The 16284-nt window shown below is 40.7% G+C and overlaps 1 protein-coding gene across 3 annotated transcripts in view; it reads left to right on the top strand.

Moving 5' to 3' along the window:
- Positions 1-343: 343 nt before the first annotated feature.
- The window catches only part of lrp4 (LDL receptor related protein 4), a 142460-nt gene continuing 126519 nt past the window's right edge, over positions 344-16284 (top strand). For 2 of the 3 annotated variants that reach the window (XM_003214616.4, XM_008104902.3), the window contains exon 1: positions 345-655. In XM_003214616.4, the coding sequence (XP_003214664.1) occupies positions 586-655 (70 nt within the window). In that variant the 5' untranslated portion in view covers positions 345-585. Of the gene's footprint in view, positions 656-16284 lie in introns of all 3 variants that reach the window. The other variant, XM_062963990.1, reaches the window with a different exon arrangement.

The raw sequence follows: 16284 nt of genomic DNA, 5'->3' as shown, positions 1-16284 counted from the left end.
TTGGGGGTGATTGCCCTGGGAATCTGGGAGTTGTAGTTCACCCTTATCCAGATCGCACTGGGTTCCAGCCAACAACGGGTCTGGACCAAACTTAAGTTATATGACCTAACATCCCAAAACAAACAATGCCTTCTTCTAATAACTTGGGTCTCCAAGCTAGTAGAATAATAACTATCTCCTCGGTGTGTTGAGGAGCGCGGCTGTGATTCGTCGCCGTGGGTGAGGCGCGCAGAGCGGGCGCCTTCTCCCTCTGGGAAACTTTCTGGGCGAGCAGCGAGGCGGAGGAGGCCCCCGCGGGACTCCTCCTCCTCCGAAGGCCGGGCCGTTTCGGCGGGTGGGAGGCAGAGTGGGAGGGGAGAGAAGGGCAGCGGGGCAGGCGGAGCAGAGACAGAGAGAGATTGGGAGAGAGAGAGACGAAGCCAGCCCCGCGCTCCTTCTGCCGCGACGGAGACAGAGGTTGGGGCGCAAAGGCAAGGCAGGAAGGAGGCAGCAGCAGCAGCAGCGGGGCCGCTCTGTCCTGGCGCCTGGGCGAGGAAGAGGAGGAGGAGGAGAGAAGCCGGGCGAGGAAGGGAGCCCGGGACCACCATGAGGGAGCGCGGGAGGGTCCGCCTCTTGGTCCTCCTGCTGCAGCTCGGAGCTTTGGGCTGCGGGAGAGGTAAGCTAAGCACCCTCTTTTCGGCCCCCTCCCCTGGGGCATCTTTTCCCCCTCCAAAGGCGCTCAGCACGTGCTCAGAAGCACTCTTTCCGCGTTGCTTCGGAGAGGGCGCATTTCCATCCCGGGAGTTGGAGCTTTGAGAGCAGGCATGGGCAAACTTGGGCCTTTCCCTCCGGGGGTTTTGGACTCCAACTCCCACCATTCCGAACAGCCTCAGGGCCTGAGGCTGTTCGGAATGGTGGGAGTTGGAGTCCAAAACACCAGGAGGGCCCAAACTTGCCCATGCCTGAGATAGAGACCTATAGATAACGGATGCTCCCTGCTTTGTCCCAAGTGAAGCCCCCTTCTCCCCCACTCTGTTCACAAAGCGTTTGGGAACAAAGCAGGTTCCTGACCCATGTGTTTGGAAGGAGCCCCCCTCACCTGTTCGTCTTTTGCAGAACCCTCCCATCCCGCCTCAGCCCCCCCCCCTCCTTTGTTTTTCATTCAGGAGTGGGATTTTGAGGGCACTGCATGGATTGTGTTCTCGCAAGTCTTTCATGACCCGAATCACTGGGTTGCTGTGAGTTTTCCGGGCTGTATGGCCATGTTCCAGAAGCATTCCCTCCTGAACGTTTCGCCCACATCTACGGCAGGCATCCACAGAGGTGGTGAGGTTTGTTGGAAACTAAGCAAGTCAGGTTTATATATCCGTGGAAGGTCCCGATATCCCTAAAAAGGATCCCCCCAGGCAGGAATCAGCCCGGCATTGAAGCTGCAAGGCTTTTCAATACCAATCAAGGCGATCAGTTGCAACATTCACACTTGCCTCCAATAAACAAGAGTTCTTTCTCCTACCCTGGACCTTCCACAGATATATAAACCTCACTTGCTTGGTTGCTGTGAGTATTTTGAGCAGTATCGCTGTGTTCCAAAAGCATTCTCTCCTGACATGTGGACAGTTTCAACAGAAAAGAGGAAACAATGGAAATGAACAAAATCTGGCTACCAGTATTTAAAAAACCCTCTAAAATCAGGACAGTAAATAAAGAACAACACTCTGAAAATAGGGGAATCCCAGACAGGAAACAATCAGGGCCAGCTAACATCTCCCAACAAAGGATTCCCCCAAGCAGGAATCAGCCAGGCTTTGAAGCTGCAAGGCTTTTCAATGCTAATCAAGGTGATTAATTATTGCAACATTCACACCTGCCTCAAACAGACAAGAGTTCTTTCTCCCAACCTGGACTTTCTACAGATGTATAAACCCCACCTTCCTAGTTTCCAACAGACCTCACACCTCTGAGGATGCCTGCCATAGATGTGGGCGAAAGGGAATGCTTCTGGATCATGGCCATACAACCCAGAAAACTCACAGCAACCCACTGCATGAATTTCCAGGAAGAAAACACTCTGCACGTGCTCAAGCGCTAGGGAGCTCCTGATGTGCCCGTGTTGCTGGTGCGCCAGGCATTTCCAGAGTCCTGACACGGCCCCTTCTGTCTCCTCATTGTGGAAAACAAAAAAAGATGGGGCCAAGCCCTGAGGCTCTCTGGCTCGAATTAAGGCGTCGGCCGAGGCTCCTTTGCCAGAGGTGCTGGCGAGTTCCTGGCGCCAGCCCATGGGGCGCCCCGCCGAGCTCCGTACCTGCTCTCTCTCTCTCTCTCTGCCCTCCCTCTTTGCCTGGCCTCCTTGGGAGGGGTGTCTGTCTGTCTGTCTGTGGGGGCCGTCTGTTTTCTTTCCTCATATGCGCTGGACCTGCCCGAGCCATTGATCAACTTTCTTGTCACAGCTTTCAAAGCCTTTTCCCTGCGACCCAGCCGGATCCTTACAAAGCCACTGCCGGAAAAAAAGAAACCCCACTTCCTTCAGTGTATTCATGCCTTGAAACATACCCCCCCCCCTTAAAAAAAACTCCCTTCTTTTTTGATGCATCTGTGCCCACCCCCTCCTCTTCCTCTGAAGTTCATCTAATAAATTTAGTCCTTTTCTATCCTGCCTCTCCTCTGTATCCCTTTCTTTCTCTTCCCGTTTCCCCCTTTGTGACTTTCTCTGTTGTGGCTGAGCAGACTGAGAGAGAGAGAGAGAGAGAGAGAGAGAGAGAGAGAGAGAGAGAGAGAGAGAGAGAGAGAGAGAGAGAGAGAGAGAGAGAGAGCAAGCGGCTTTGGCATTGTTGGATTCAGTGCTGGGAGGTTGTATGTGTGCAGGTTATTTCTAGCCTCAGTTGCATGTTGGGACAGCAGCCCTTTCCTCAACAGGAATGCAGCTGCTCTCCTTACTAGACAAACCCCTTAAAGGTACAGCTTGAGTTGGGTGGAAATGTAGCTCTTCCATTTCTCTCTCCTTTGTCAGATGTGGTACTTGTTTGGGTGCTGCCTGCACATGGATGTCAAATATTAGAAATGGACAAGTGACTGTCTAAGGAAGAAAACAACTCGAACCAGCCCTTTACACTTGCTTGGGTTGGGGGCACAAGACCCTAGTGAAAGTGAAAAGCCATACATAAAGAAATTGCTATTTTTTTTACCTGAGGGAATACCACTTTAGGAATTTTGAGGTATTTCAGCACAATGCTGTGCTCAGCTTCTACTGGAACTGGCCACAGTGTCGCACCGGAGAAGCTAGAGATGGCCAGATAAGTCTTATCTCTAGAAATCTCTATGTTGAAGTTGACTATACAGCAGGCATGGGCAAACTTGGGCCTTCCCTCCAGGTGTTTTGGACTTCAACTCCCCCCATTCCTAACAGCCTCAGGCCCCTTTTCGCTTAAGCGGCTGAGGGGGAAAAGGAAAGGACCTGAGGCTGTTAGGAATGGTGGGAGTTGAAGTCCAAAACACCCAGAGGGCCCAAGTTTGCCCATGCCTGCCATAGAGTCACATTGGAAGACCTATAAATTCCAAGAGAGAAGATGTGAATCAAATCTGTTCATAATCAAATCCATAAAAGTCAGACCCACAAATCTACTTCCGTTATTTTTCATTTCTGTTGTAATATTTTTCTGCTGTGCTGCAATTTTCAGTTCAATGTACAAAAATAATTATGGTTCTGAAATCAGTGCATAAAACTGGTGCTAAATAAACGTCTGTAGAGTAACAGTAATACAACTTTTCCTGGCGCAAGAGATAAGCATCTGCTGCTGTTTATGAATTAGCATTTACTATAGAAGGAAGTTAGACAACTGGCAGAAGTGCATCTTCTTGTTTTGTTTCTCTCCTCCTTTTGGCTGCTGCCATGTAATTTTATCCACCTGCTTCTCCAGATGCTGATTGTACGTTGGAGGAAGTTTTCTCTTCCAGACCTATAGGCTCCCATCATCATGTTCGCCCGCACTGGCCTGGGGGCACAATGGGGCCCGTGTTTAGCTTAAACAATTCCTTTCTAATCAGAGACTCCTGGCTGCACTTACACACAGCCCTGAGATGGTAGGAGGATAGTTTGAAAATGCTACATAGAGCTATTCCTTCATGTCTTTTATTGCTAAGCAAAGGATTCTTGACCCAACAAGAAAAACTTTAAAGGCGAGAGCTGCTGGATCGCTGCTTAGTGAGAGGACGGGGTGGAATTTTTTTTTGGCTTTTGCCCAGGTGCTTCTAGTTAATGTGTCCTGGCAGTTAATGACTGTATGGGGGATGGTTTGCTGTAAAGTGCAGGTCATTTGTCATGCTTGCTTGTAAGTGGCAGCGTGTTGATGTCTACAGAAGGAATTGTGTGCCAGGTTGACTCAAGAAATATAGAGTTCCTACTTCTGGGGGAAGATTCTTGGATGTATGGTTAAATTAACACAGCATCCATACATTAATGCTTAAATAGGTTCAGTGTTCATGTAAGGACTGATGCCTTTGTTTTTGGATTGCAAACTCTTTTTGCTGTATTAATGCTGTGATCCTGAGCGTGCTTATTGAAGTTACACCCTGGTGAACTCAGACTGCATAATTACTTGTTAGGGTTACTTAATGGAAGTGCTCAGTTTTAACTATTCTCTAGATTTGATATGTAGAGTGGGTCATTGGCATTGGTTGAGATTATTATTGTTATTATGCAGCCTTGCACTTCATCCTATACCCTCATCCCATGGTTATAGTTTTGCACTTATTCCCATTCCCTTGCCCTATTGTTTACAGCTGGCCATGCTTACATTAACTACCATTGATTGATGAGTGCTGTTTTAATCTGAATTTTAATCAGAGTTTTATGTTCTATACATGCTTATATGTTTTATAAAGTTGTATTTTATATTGTGTCTATTTATGTTCTGTTTTTAGGCACTTTGTACCTTGTGTAAGCCATCTTGAGACCCTTCAGAAAGGTGGTGGCAGGATACAAGAATAAAGTTGTTGTTGTTGTTGTTGGTTCCAAAATCCATGGATGCTCACATCCTATTGTATATAATAGCATAATAAAATGGCAAAAATCAAAGTTTGCTTTTTTGAATAAAAACCACTCATTTTTAAAAAAAAATCAGTGGATGATGAAATCCATGGATATGAAAAGCAGATTGTTATAGTTATGCTTCTCCGTGTGGCAGGGGTGGGAATTATGCGGCCCTCTCAGTGTAGTTGCATGCAACTCCCTATATTCCTCATAATTGGGGGAGTTGTAGTTCAGCAACATCTGGAGTACTTTGGGGGAAGATTTAAATTTCACAACGTGTTGTCATGCAAGAGTTGTCTGTTGGTTTTGAAGTAAAGCTGATATTTGCATTTTATTTTTCCTCACAAGAATTAATGGGAATCATATACAAATCATATACAAATGAAAGTAAAGGGGTGTACCTGGAAAGAGACCTCCAGCCAAGTGGATGTTGAATTTGATTTCTTTCCCTGATAATTCCCCTGAAAGAGTCAGGCCTGCTCCTATCCAGGTACCATCAGTCTGTCTGCATCTTTGCAACTGGGGTTTACATGCCTCCCTGGAGATGTGTTTTTAGCTGTTATATTTTACATGCTTTTCCCCCACTGGGAAATTCAGGTGATGCCACAATCACATTTTAAGTCAAAATCAAAAATCAAGAGGAGGATATTGGCATGCCCGGGTGAACTCCAGTTTAGCAGATACAGTAGAGTTCTGGTTCTCCAACATAAATGGGCGGGCTGAATGTCGGAGAACCAAAACTGTTGGAAAATAGGGAGGCCCTATTATCCCTCCCGGCAAGCCGTTGCTTGCCGGGAGGGAAAAGTCTGCGGCACCGGGCACCTGCCGGGAGGGATGAGACACCGGTGCGTCGGATAATACGGTGTGTCGGATTGAGAACTCTACTGTATACTCTCCTCAACACAAAGAAATCTTACATGGCACCACACTTCCCCAGAAGGAGCTCAATGAGGATATTATGTTCTTAGTAGCCATAAAATTGTGCATATTGATAACAAATGGAAAATATATACCTGGCTAAGTGGAATGCAGTAGTTTGAAGGAGGGTTGTCCAGTTGACTGGAATCCTGAAAATGAGAACTGGTAGAAGCTGATAATCTATATATATATATATAAGGGTAATGAAATTTCAGCCTAGGACAAAACAACAAAACTACACATCTCAGAAACACTAAACTTGGCAGCACAACCCCTCATCCATGCCTCTATGTTTATACAACAAAAGGAAAAGAAAAATAAAGCCCTAATTAGAGGGAGAGGAATAATTGTTTTTATCCAATTGCTGCCAGTTAGAAGGCTAAGCTCTGCCCACTTGGTCTCCTAGTAACCCACTCAGCCCAGGGGACAGGCAGAGTTAGGCCTCACTTAGGCCTCTTCCACACTGCCTATAAATTATCAGATTATCTGATTTGAACTGGATTATATGGCAGTGTAGACTCAAGGCCCTTCCACACAGCTATATAACCCATTTATAATGGACTTAACATCAGGGGAAAACCTTTACCCTTTACCTTAACTACCACCAATTCCTCAATACTTTATTTCCCATACCACCAGACTTCGCCACAGCAACGTGTGGCTGGGCACAGCTAGTGTATTATAATATGTCTATGTCCTCCGGGGAAGTTGACCCTGGATTCGTCTAGAAGGGGCTAGAGACCAAGAGAGAACATATATATTAATCAGATCCACAAAAGTTAAACCCACAAATGTGAGGGATAGACTGTAAAGAGTCAACAAAGAAAAAGGAACCTAGATTACATTTTCTCTGTAGAAGTAATGCAGTTTGACACCACTTTATCTGCCATGGCTCAATACTATGGAATCCTGGGATTTGTAATTTGGTGAGGAAATAATACTTTTGCCAGAGAAACTGCAACTCCCATGATTTCCATAGCACTGAGCCATGGTAGTTAAAGTGGTGTCAAACTGCATTAATTCTACAGTATAGATGCACCCTGAATGGAGCAATGTGTTTTGAAGTACAAGGTGAGTTCCAGATAATTTTGCTAACATGCAAAATTTATTATATAAGGGATAATTTAGTGCATTTCTTAACTGCTTTTCAAGACTGCAGTTTTTTGTCTGAGCCAAACGTTTTTAGAAAATCAAACTACAATGAAACCTTCTGTAGACTGGATCATTTCTATTTCACCCATTAAGAAGGAAAACGTTTAGATTCTATTCTTCATCTTTCCTTTTGAGTTTATGACTAAGGGAAGCTCTTGTAGATCTTTGTGTCTCTGATTTCTCATTTGTTGCTTCTGCTACTTTAGCTGATGGGATTGTTTGATCTACTATAGGCCAGGGATGAATGTCTTGAAATGTGTTTATAATTTACACCTTATCATGTATTGGTATAAGTAATGGAAAAATCTCTTTGTCTAGGAACTGAAGAACATAGTTTATTAGTTGCGTATAAAGGATCACTTTGCAGAAGCAAATGTTTTTAATCTTTAAAGCACTTTCAAGATTCTAAAAGTTTACTGACAGGTCAATTTGAGTTCATAGTCACAGGTTCAAAAAGACAAAGTCTTAATAACCTCGTAAGATTTTTTTAGAATTCTGTTTTGAATTTAAAAGGTAGAGATGCATCTTTTACCACTGTGATGTGTGGGGGAATCCAAGATAAATCTTGTGTCAAATATCTAAATTCTAAATTAAATGTATCGCTAGTTTTAGCAAGGTGGCATTTGTGGTTAATAATAAATCATAACAAATACTTTCAGTCTAAAATAGGCTACATATTCCATAGAGGTTATATGTGTTTTCTCAGTCTGGTTTTATTCATGTTTGATCTTCAGCATGGAAAAAAATGTTTATGGTTGTACAAACAAGGCAGAAATGTTAACTGGCACTTCCCCATTTATCTTAGAATGTCGATTAGAAAATGTATGTTTGGTGTAGTAACTGACAGTTTAAACAAAATGATAACATTTCTAGGAGAAAATATAAAGCAGAGGATATGGAGGAAAAACAGACTGGAATTTCCAAATATATATAAATTAAGGAACTTCCAAATTTAAGGTTTTTAATAAGCTTGAAATTGTGTTTATGGAAATGTCCTACCAGGTGAAAATTATAAAGGGCTCCGTTAAAGAGAGCTGGCATGTGTGTAGTGGTTTGAGCATTGGGCTGTGATTCTGACATGAAAATCCACTGGATGACCTTGGGCAAGTCGCACACTCTCAAGTCTCCAAGGAAGGCAAAAACAAACCCCGCTGAACAAATCTTATCAAGAAAAATGACATGTTAGGGTCATCATAAGTTGGAAATGTCTTGAAGGCATGCAACAAGACATATTTTAATTTTGCATTATTGCTGGCACAATTATTCCTCTGCTGTACACTTATTGCAACTTCTCCCTCTTGCAAATCATCTGCACCCCTCCTCTATTTCTCCAGTTGCCTCTTTCTCCAGCTTCTTTGAAGTCAACCTTCAGTCATCTTCTCTCTGGTAAGAAATTGGGTTGTTAATATTTTAAAACCTTACATAGCATTTCCTGCCTCTAGTTATTATGTATGTACATCCATATACTGTAGATGTAATTTCCTCTGTAAGAATGTTTCTAGATTTTTGCCCCCTTAATTTTTTTCTACCCTCTCTCTATCTTCAACCTGTAGCTCGACCATTCTTTTCTTCTCTGTTGCTGTCTTGGTTCGCCCATCTTGCCTTTCAATATGTTATTCGTAAATGCCATCTTATAACTGATCTGGGCTTTATAGTTTTAATCTTTCTCAAGTGTTTTTATATAGCAGACAATTTTCTGCCAACACTTTGGTTGGTTCTCCTTTTCTCTGTTGTTGAAGCAGTTCAGTCATATTCTTTCACATCTTCTCCCCAAGGGAAATTTATATCTTTTAACTTTTGCCCCTCTTCTTACTCCCAAACCAGTTGACGCTTTTGAATCCAATCCTTTCTTAAGTTTTATGGCTAAGCGCATGAGGAGTGGAATATATAATTTTTCCCGAATTGATTTTATTCCCATTTTATATTCTTTGTCAAAATGAGCATAAGTTGTATCTGTTTTAATGAGTATTTTACTTTTCGCACATGCCATTTAACCAAAACACATATCTACCATAAAGATTTATCTATACTAAGTGGGACAAAGTTCCCATGACCTCGAATACAATCCAAGCAGACCTCCCCAAACAACTTGTCCAAGACCAATTTAACTTTAAAGAGTCGAAGTAGGAAAGAGGCAAAGACTTAAAAGAAACTGAACCATTTGGCAGACCAATGACAAAAATAGAATTCCTGCCAAAGGCATTGCCCTTTCAAGTGGAGTTGCGAGAAGCAGAGTCATGAGAAGGAAAGGGGAAGATAGATGGATCTTTCAGCAATAAAGGTCCCCTTGCCTTTTTTCTCCCCCTCTATCTAGTTTCTCCCTTGAAGAAGGCAACAGTGAACTGAGAAAGGCACCTTTTGGTATTTTCCAGGAAAAGAAACCAGAAATAAAGTCTTAGTGATCAATTATACAGCACTTTTGTACCAATGCTTCTTTATCAAAGAAAATTTTCTCCAATAACTTTTCATGGACAACTTTGGGTCCACTTGGTTAACACCACACCCTCTGCAACAGAGGGTAATTTGGACATTACGCAGGCCAAGGCTCAGTGCAAGTCAGTGCTATTCCTAAGCCAGTTCTCCTTTCTATCCTCCCCCATCTGGAAATGTCCCCAAGTGTGAAAAGATCCACTTAAACATTTTCCAGAAGCCTTTACAGGGAGCACATTATTGAGATGTATGCTCTGGACTAAAGAGGAGAATTGCTGAGTACATGAAAAGAATGGAGCTTGTTCTAATGGTTTTAAGAGATGCCCAGAGGCACCAGAAAGGTTTGCTTCTCTGTAAATCAAAACTGCAGAAATCCAGAAAATGGGTGTTAAACAATTGAACGTTAGGAAGCAGGGAATTGGCCACTATTTAACTGCTGCTCTTGGTTACAGCCAACTGCAGGCTATTTGGAAAAAAACAGCACACATGTCATTAAAAGCACTTCCGAGGTTCTCTCACACTATTTGTGTCAACATGTGAAAGACAGAAAGCTAGTTATAAAGCAATTCTCTTAAGGGTTTTTAATGGATTATTTGCCACATAAAAAACACTAAATGTGTGTGTGTGTGTTTGAATGTTTATATATATTCATTTAGTGGGTGAACACAGACTACATCGAAGGACATTTTCAGTTCTTCATCTCCCTACCATTTTTCTTTATAAAGTCGAAACTGTTTTCCTCTATCTCAAATTATCTTGCCTGTTCAGAAATATATCTTTGGGTGATATTATAGAGAACTCTTTCTGACATCTGTTGAATACCGATTTTCTTTACTGCTTCCTCTCGTGGCTTCAAATAAAATTAATAAAGCCAAGGAAGAGCTTATCAGTTTTACTGTTTTTGCTTTCTTTCCATCTCAAAAGAGAATAGGCAAGCACATCAGTGCCAGTATGTGGAGTAATCCTTTCATATTAATATAACCCTGACAAAAGATCATGAAATAAACAAGGCTTTCTCTTTATTATGGCAGTTTTAACAGAGAGTGGGAATGGTGAAATAAACTGTGGGTGGGAACACAGGAAAGCAGTGCAGAAAGACCAGAGTAATACATCAAATGTATCGTGACCGGATCTTATCCAATGGGCCAACATTTAAGGTAGGCATTTTCAGAGAAATTTCTCCCACATTGACAGAAGAGTGTTCAGTAATTTTAAGCAGGACATGGAGCATAATTACTTAGTGTATATACTTGTGTATAACTCAATCTCATGTATAAATTGAGGGGAGGTTTTGGGCCCAAAGTTATGGATTTTGCCATAATCCAAGGATAAGTTAACAGTAAAACTTAGGAGTATGGAACAGCTGAATTGTTTTCTTTCCTTGCAAAAATGCATAGAGGGAGCATGTATAGGAGGAAATGATCTGTTTGAGAGGCTGCGATGTGCCTGTGGGGGTGCTATAAATTTTATTGCTCATCTTAAAATGTATATATCCATACAAATACTGATAGGGAAAGAGTTATAAATGAGGGGAAAGAATGAGAATGTAGCTTGAGGGGAAAGGGAAGAGATTATAGCAAGGAAACCAATCTGCCTCTATTAGAGACCTGGTGTTGAAGGGATTCATGAAGGAACACTCTTTCATCCATATCTTTTCCATACTTGCTCTATTCACATGCACATTATACTGGATTATATACTGTGTTGAATTACAGTTCATTGCATTACTTGGAGTATTCTCTCATGTGCATTCACTTAAAAAAACTAGACAAGAAAATAAACCCACTATTTAATTCACTACAATTGAATACTCCATGTATACACAGACCATCTTCCTACTTCACATGGGAACTACTGTTCAAAAGCACAGCAAACTGTATGCTGTCATCTACATCCAAGCAAACAAAAAAACACCACATTGCCTTTATTAATTGCATGTGAAATGAACACACCAGTAACTTCTGGGCTAAGTACTAGTTGTGCAGTGGGGGATGGCCCTTATTTTTGCCTTCTGCACCAGCAAACTTTGTTCCATGGAAATTGAGAAGAGGGTTTTAATTAATATCCCTAACGCTCAATCTTTGGTCAGTTCAGAGAACAAAATCCCATAGAAGACTGACGCCTAACATAACAGCCGTGTCAGTGAACCAATGATCCTGCAAACCCAATGGTAAAAGCCGAACCATTAGGCACATTAACTTCATGGATGACAGCTGCGATTAGTGTTCTTTGTCAGGATCTGTGTGAAATGCAGACAGCCACTAAATACAGTATGCCAATTAATGCAGTATGAGCATGCTGCATGCCAAGAGAAACCCAGCTCAAAGGTAACGCCAGCATATTTAAAGAGGCGCTTTCGTATCTTTCAGAAAGGAAAGATTAATCATACCCCTGAACTGGTTTCCTTAAAGCATCACCCATGGAAATTACAATGGAGGAGAGGGGGTTAAGAAAAAAAAAGCTTTGCTTCATGAATCTTTTCACTTGCTTCATTTTACTTTCAAGAACTCGTTCCATTATTTTCTTTCAAATTACTGTGTTGATTACATCATTTCTCTGGAGTAAAACCTCATCCTATACATCTACAACAATGTTACAGCATTAGTAACATGGCATGACCACAAGTTTAACAGAGAATAGAGTGCAATTTTCAAAATCCAGCCCTTTTCCTTTGTCACATATACATCAGTAATGTTGAAATTGTCTAAATCAGTTTGCAACAGCTTCTGGGACAGTTAATTTTACTTCGAAAGCCAGTTCTTAAATCCTTGATGAGCAAAGGTGGGAAAGCAACCACCTACAGTACTGGCCATGCTTCTGAGGCTTATTTTGTCTTTTGTATCACACACTTGTTTGGGCTTGAATCACTGGAACACTTTCAGAAAAAAAATCCGACTAGACAGAGATGACAATGACTGTTTATATTGCAAGCAATTACCATTTTCACCAGGCATGGGCAAACTTTGGACCTCCAGGCGTTTTGAACTTCAACTCCCACAATTCTTAAGAGCCGGTAGGAGTATTGTATTTACTCGAATCTAACACTCACTTTTTTGGTTAAATCACATTGCCAAAATTAGGGTGCACATTAGATTCGTTTAATACAGTAATCTTAATGCTGAGCTAAAGCAATAGGGGAAGCTGCTTCAGGATCACTTGGAGCTTCTATTTGAGGGATGTTAATTCTCATAGCTCAATGCTATGCAACCAAAGGTTTCTTTTTCATTGCTTAAAGCTTTGATGTTCCCACACAATTGTTTTTAAAGAAGGAATTCTAAGTAAGCAGCAACAAATGGCCACATTACAAAGAATGCACCTTTTGCTACTGCACATTACATTCCCCAGCAAATACTTTTTTTTGTTTCAGAATTTTGAACATTGGGATGTGTATTAGATTTGATGGTGCATTAGATTTGAATAAATACTGTATTTTCCCTAGTTCAATATTAATACAGAGAAATTCAGTTAGAACTCACTTCATAGTAGATAGGAAAAAACGATAACCAAACGTACAACTAGCATAAGGTTTAGATCAGGGGTCCCCAAACTAAGGCCCGGGGGCCGGATGCAGCCCTCCAATGTCATTTACCTGGCCCCCACCCTCAGTTTTATAATATAATATTTTATATCATTTTAAATAATATAATATATTGTATATACATATAATATTGATAATAATATTATAATGTATACAATATAATACTAATAATACCATATAATAATATTAATTATATGATATATATTACATATAATATTACAGTATAGTGGTATAGTTCAATATATATAATGCTAATATTGTGCTATTGTGTTGGTTACAATTGTTTTCATTGCTGTTGTTGTTTTGTACTACAAATAAATCTTGTGCAGTGTGCATAGGAATTTGTTCATTTTTTCCCCTCCAAATGATAGTTTGGCCCCTCCACAGTCTGAAGGATTGTGAACCGGCCCTCTGCTTTAAAAGTTTGAGGATCCCTGGTTTAGATTTAACACCATGGTAGTATGTGACTCCTAGCATAATATGACTTTCTTCCTATTCCCTTTCTCACAGTAATGCATCTCACCCAGAAAATAGTTCAGTGTCTCCCAGTTATTTTTAAGAGTACACAAAGATAGGAAATCCCTCCACCTTGTTCCATTGACATAACAACACTATCAAATCCTGACCATATAGTTTAGCAAGATATCTGCAAGATTGATGCCCTCAGTTTCATTTATCCACATCCAACAAACTATATAAATTCTAGGTATTTTCAAAGTACTCCAGTGTGGTTCTACAGTGTTCTTGAACCAGAAGTCTTTCATTTCAATAGGGTTAACTATAATCTGTGGTTGTACATATCCACACAAAGTTCAGGAAGGTATTATCTAAAGATACAGGAGTCGTACTGTAATTAAGTGTCTCAAGCTAACTTTTCTGATTGTCTAAAGTTGCCAGAAAATACTTTCAGTAAATGAATAGTCAATCATTGCGATGGGGGTGTTAATATCCTCTCTCATAATTACCAATAAATAGGTCCTAGAACAAACCAAGACTCTCACTGGAAACAAAATGACTAGATAAAACTCTAGTACTTACTATTTTGTGAGAAACAACTCAGTGGGAAAGTGGTTTAGTAAATTGGAAGGCAATATGGAAAGAGAAAATTCATATTATAAGTAGATTGATTCAATAAAGGACATCATGGCTCCAAGTTTGCAAGATATGAACAGGGTAGTTGCTATGTAGTGTGTATTTTATGTGTGTGACACCATGGAATGCTTTTGTGAGCCATCCCGCATCCCTTAGGGGAGATGGTGATGGGATATAAATAAAGTTATGATGATGATGATGATGAGTATTATTATTATTATAGTTAATTTCATAGCTTCTTTGCACAGTGTTGCTTTAAATCAAATCTCACTTGATGACACATGACAACAGCAAAAGGAACACAAGGAAACTAAATCATGAGAATCTTGGTCTGTTTTTATGTTTGTTGTGTGCCTTCAAGCATTTCCAACTTATAATGACTCTAGTACGGGGTTTTCATGGCCAAGTGAGATTTTGATCCTTTGTCTCCAGAGTTATCGTCCAATGCTCAAACCTCCATACCATTATTATTGAAGTTTTTCTTTAGATTGTAATAAAGCCAATACCATGTTTGCCTCCTTTAACAATTTTTTTACTCCTGTTTTAAGTTGTTGTTTCTTATTGCTTCTGACCTGGCTAACATTATATTGAGGAAGTGGATAGGATATTGTTTTATTACTCCATTGTGGCTAGCATCTGGTTATAATGCTAGATGTGAAATTAATTTGTATAAGTATTACCATTAGTAAAGACTGTTGAGTCATTTTTTGGGAATCAACTCATTCAGCCCTTCACATTCTTCTCTTCCTTTCTTGATCCTTATCATTGTTTTCATCTGGTTCACATCTGCATTTAGTAGTTTCATGAACAGAACATCTTTATGTGTTCTTCTCTCCTCATTGGCTTGCACACGTTTCCCTGTTATCTTTGGCAGTACAGAATAGTAGCACACAAGGGGAAAGCATCCAATGAACCCATTTCTCACAATGAGAAACAACATATGCAACAAAGAAAGCATTATGTGTGGTTGGCAACTAGGGACATTTAATCAAGAACAAACTTTCCAGGTCAGAAAATGATCTTCAGCCAGAGTGGTTCAGTCTTAGAGATTACATTCAGCCTTTGGTATCCACTTGGGTTTAGTTTGAGGATCCCTGTGGATACCAAAATCCATGGATGCTCAGGTCCCATTACATCTGATGGCATAGTGAAGCGGCATCCCTGATATTAAATAAAATCAACATTTACTTTTGGGAATTTTAAAAATATTTCCAAGCATTGGATAGTTGAATTTGAGGATTCTGAGTCTGGACACAGTTTTTGCGCATGTGATGCTCTATATAGCAGGGGTAGAAATTATGTGGTCCTCTTAGTGAGCTGACCTTATTCATGTGTGAAAAAGTGTATGGTGTATAGTCATCATTGCTGTCCTTTCTGATTATTACATATTTTGGGAGATTTAGATGAAGAAAGTGCTTTAAAATGAAGGACTCTGCAACATGCTTTCAGGTAGTATACAGGAGGCATTTTGTCACAGATGCATCTGAACACTTCTATCAGTTCTGAGCCTTTTGTCAAAGGGAAACCATTTGTTTCTTCTTTTGGCTCTTGGGAACCTTATAAAATGGAATAAGAAGAAACTGCTCAGTGAAAAGATCATAGACACCAGGATGTGAATATATTAGAGGAACAGAATGGCAGACATGTGTCTTTTCCCTAAGCTGATTGTGCTAGCTGTTCATTCATGTAGCATGTTGCCGGTTGACAGTATGTGGAAGTATGAGTGTTTTCGTTATGATCTTGGCATTAGCTATGCAAGGTGTCTAAAGAGGAATGACACTAGAAATCTGTTTTAAAATCTCCCAGTTAAAAAAAAATTAAAACAACTTTACACAGTTTAGATCAAGATGATAGCAATTACAGAAAGAAAGGTTAATCTCCCTTTGCAGAGTATAATGAACTGGCCAGGGAAGAAGAAGAAAAATATCTGGATATTATCTGGTATTGATAAACAGAAAAATGCACACCTTTGTATCTTGCTGTGGTGTGTTAGACGACATATTCAAGTACTGATGAAAGAATCTTCCCTTGCAATTCTGAGGAAAGAATTGTCTGTCATATTTCCCCAATCCTGGGTTTTGCTATAAAGTAACGGATACTATATATAGTTATGATAGAAATATTCTGCACTTTAGAGCTTCTTCATCTC

Source organism: Anolis carolinensis, chromosome 1 (assembly GCF_035594765.1).
Source record: "Anolis carolinensis isolate JA03-04 chromosome 1, rAnoCar3.1.pri, whole genome shotgun sequence".
Lineage (NCBI taxonomy): Eukaryota > Metazoa > Chordata > Lepidosauria > Squamata > Dactyloidae > Anolis > Anolis carolinensis.
Note: the sequence above shows the minus strand (reverse complement) of the source record. Positions and strands in the feature narration are given on the sequence as shown.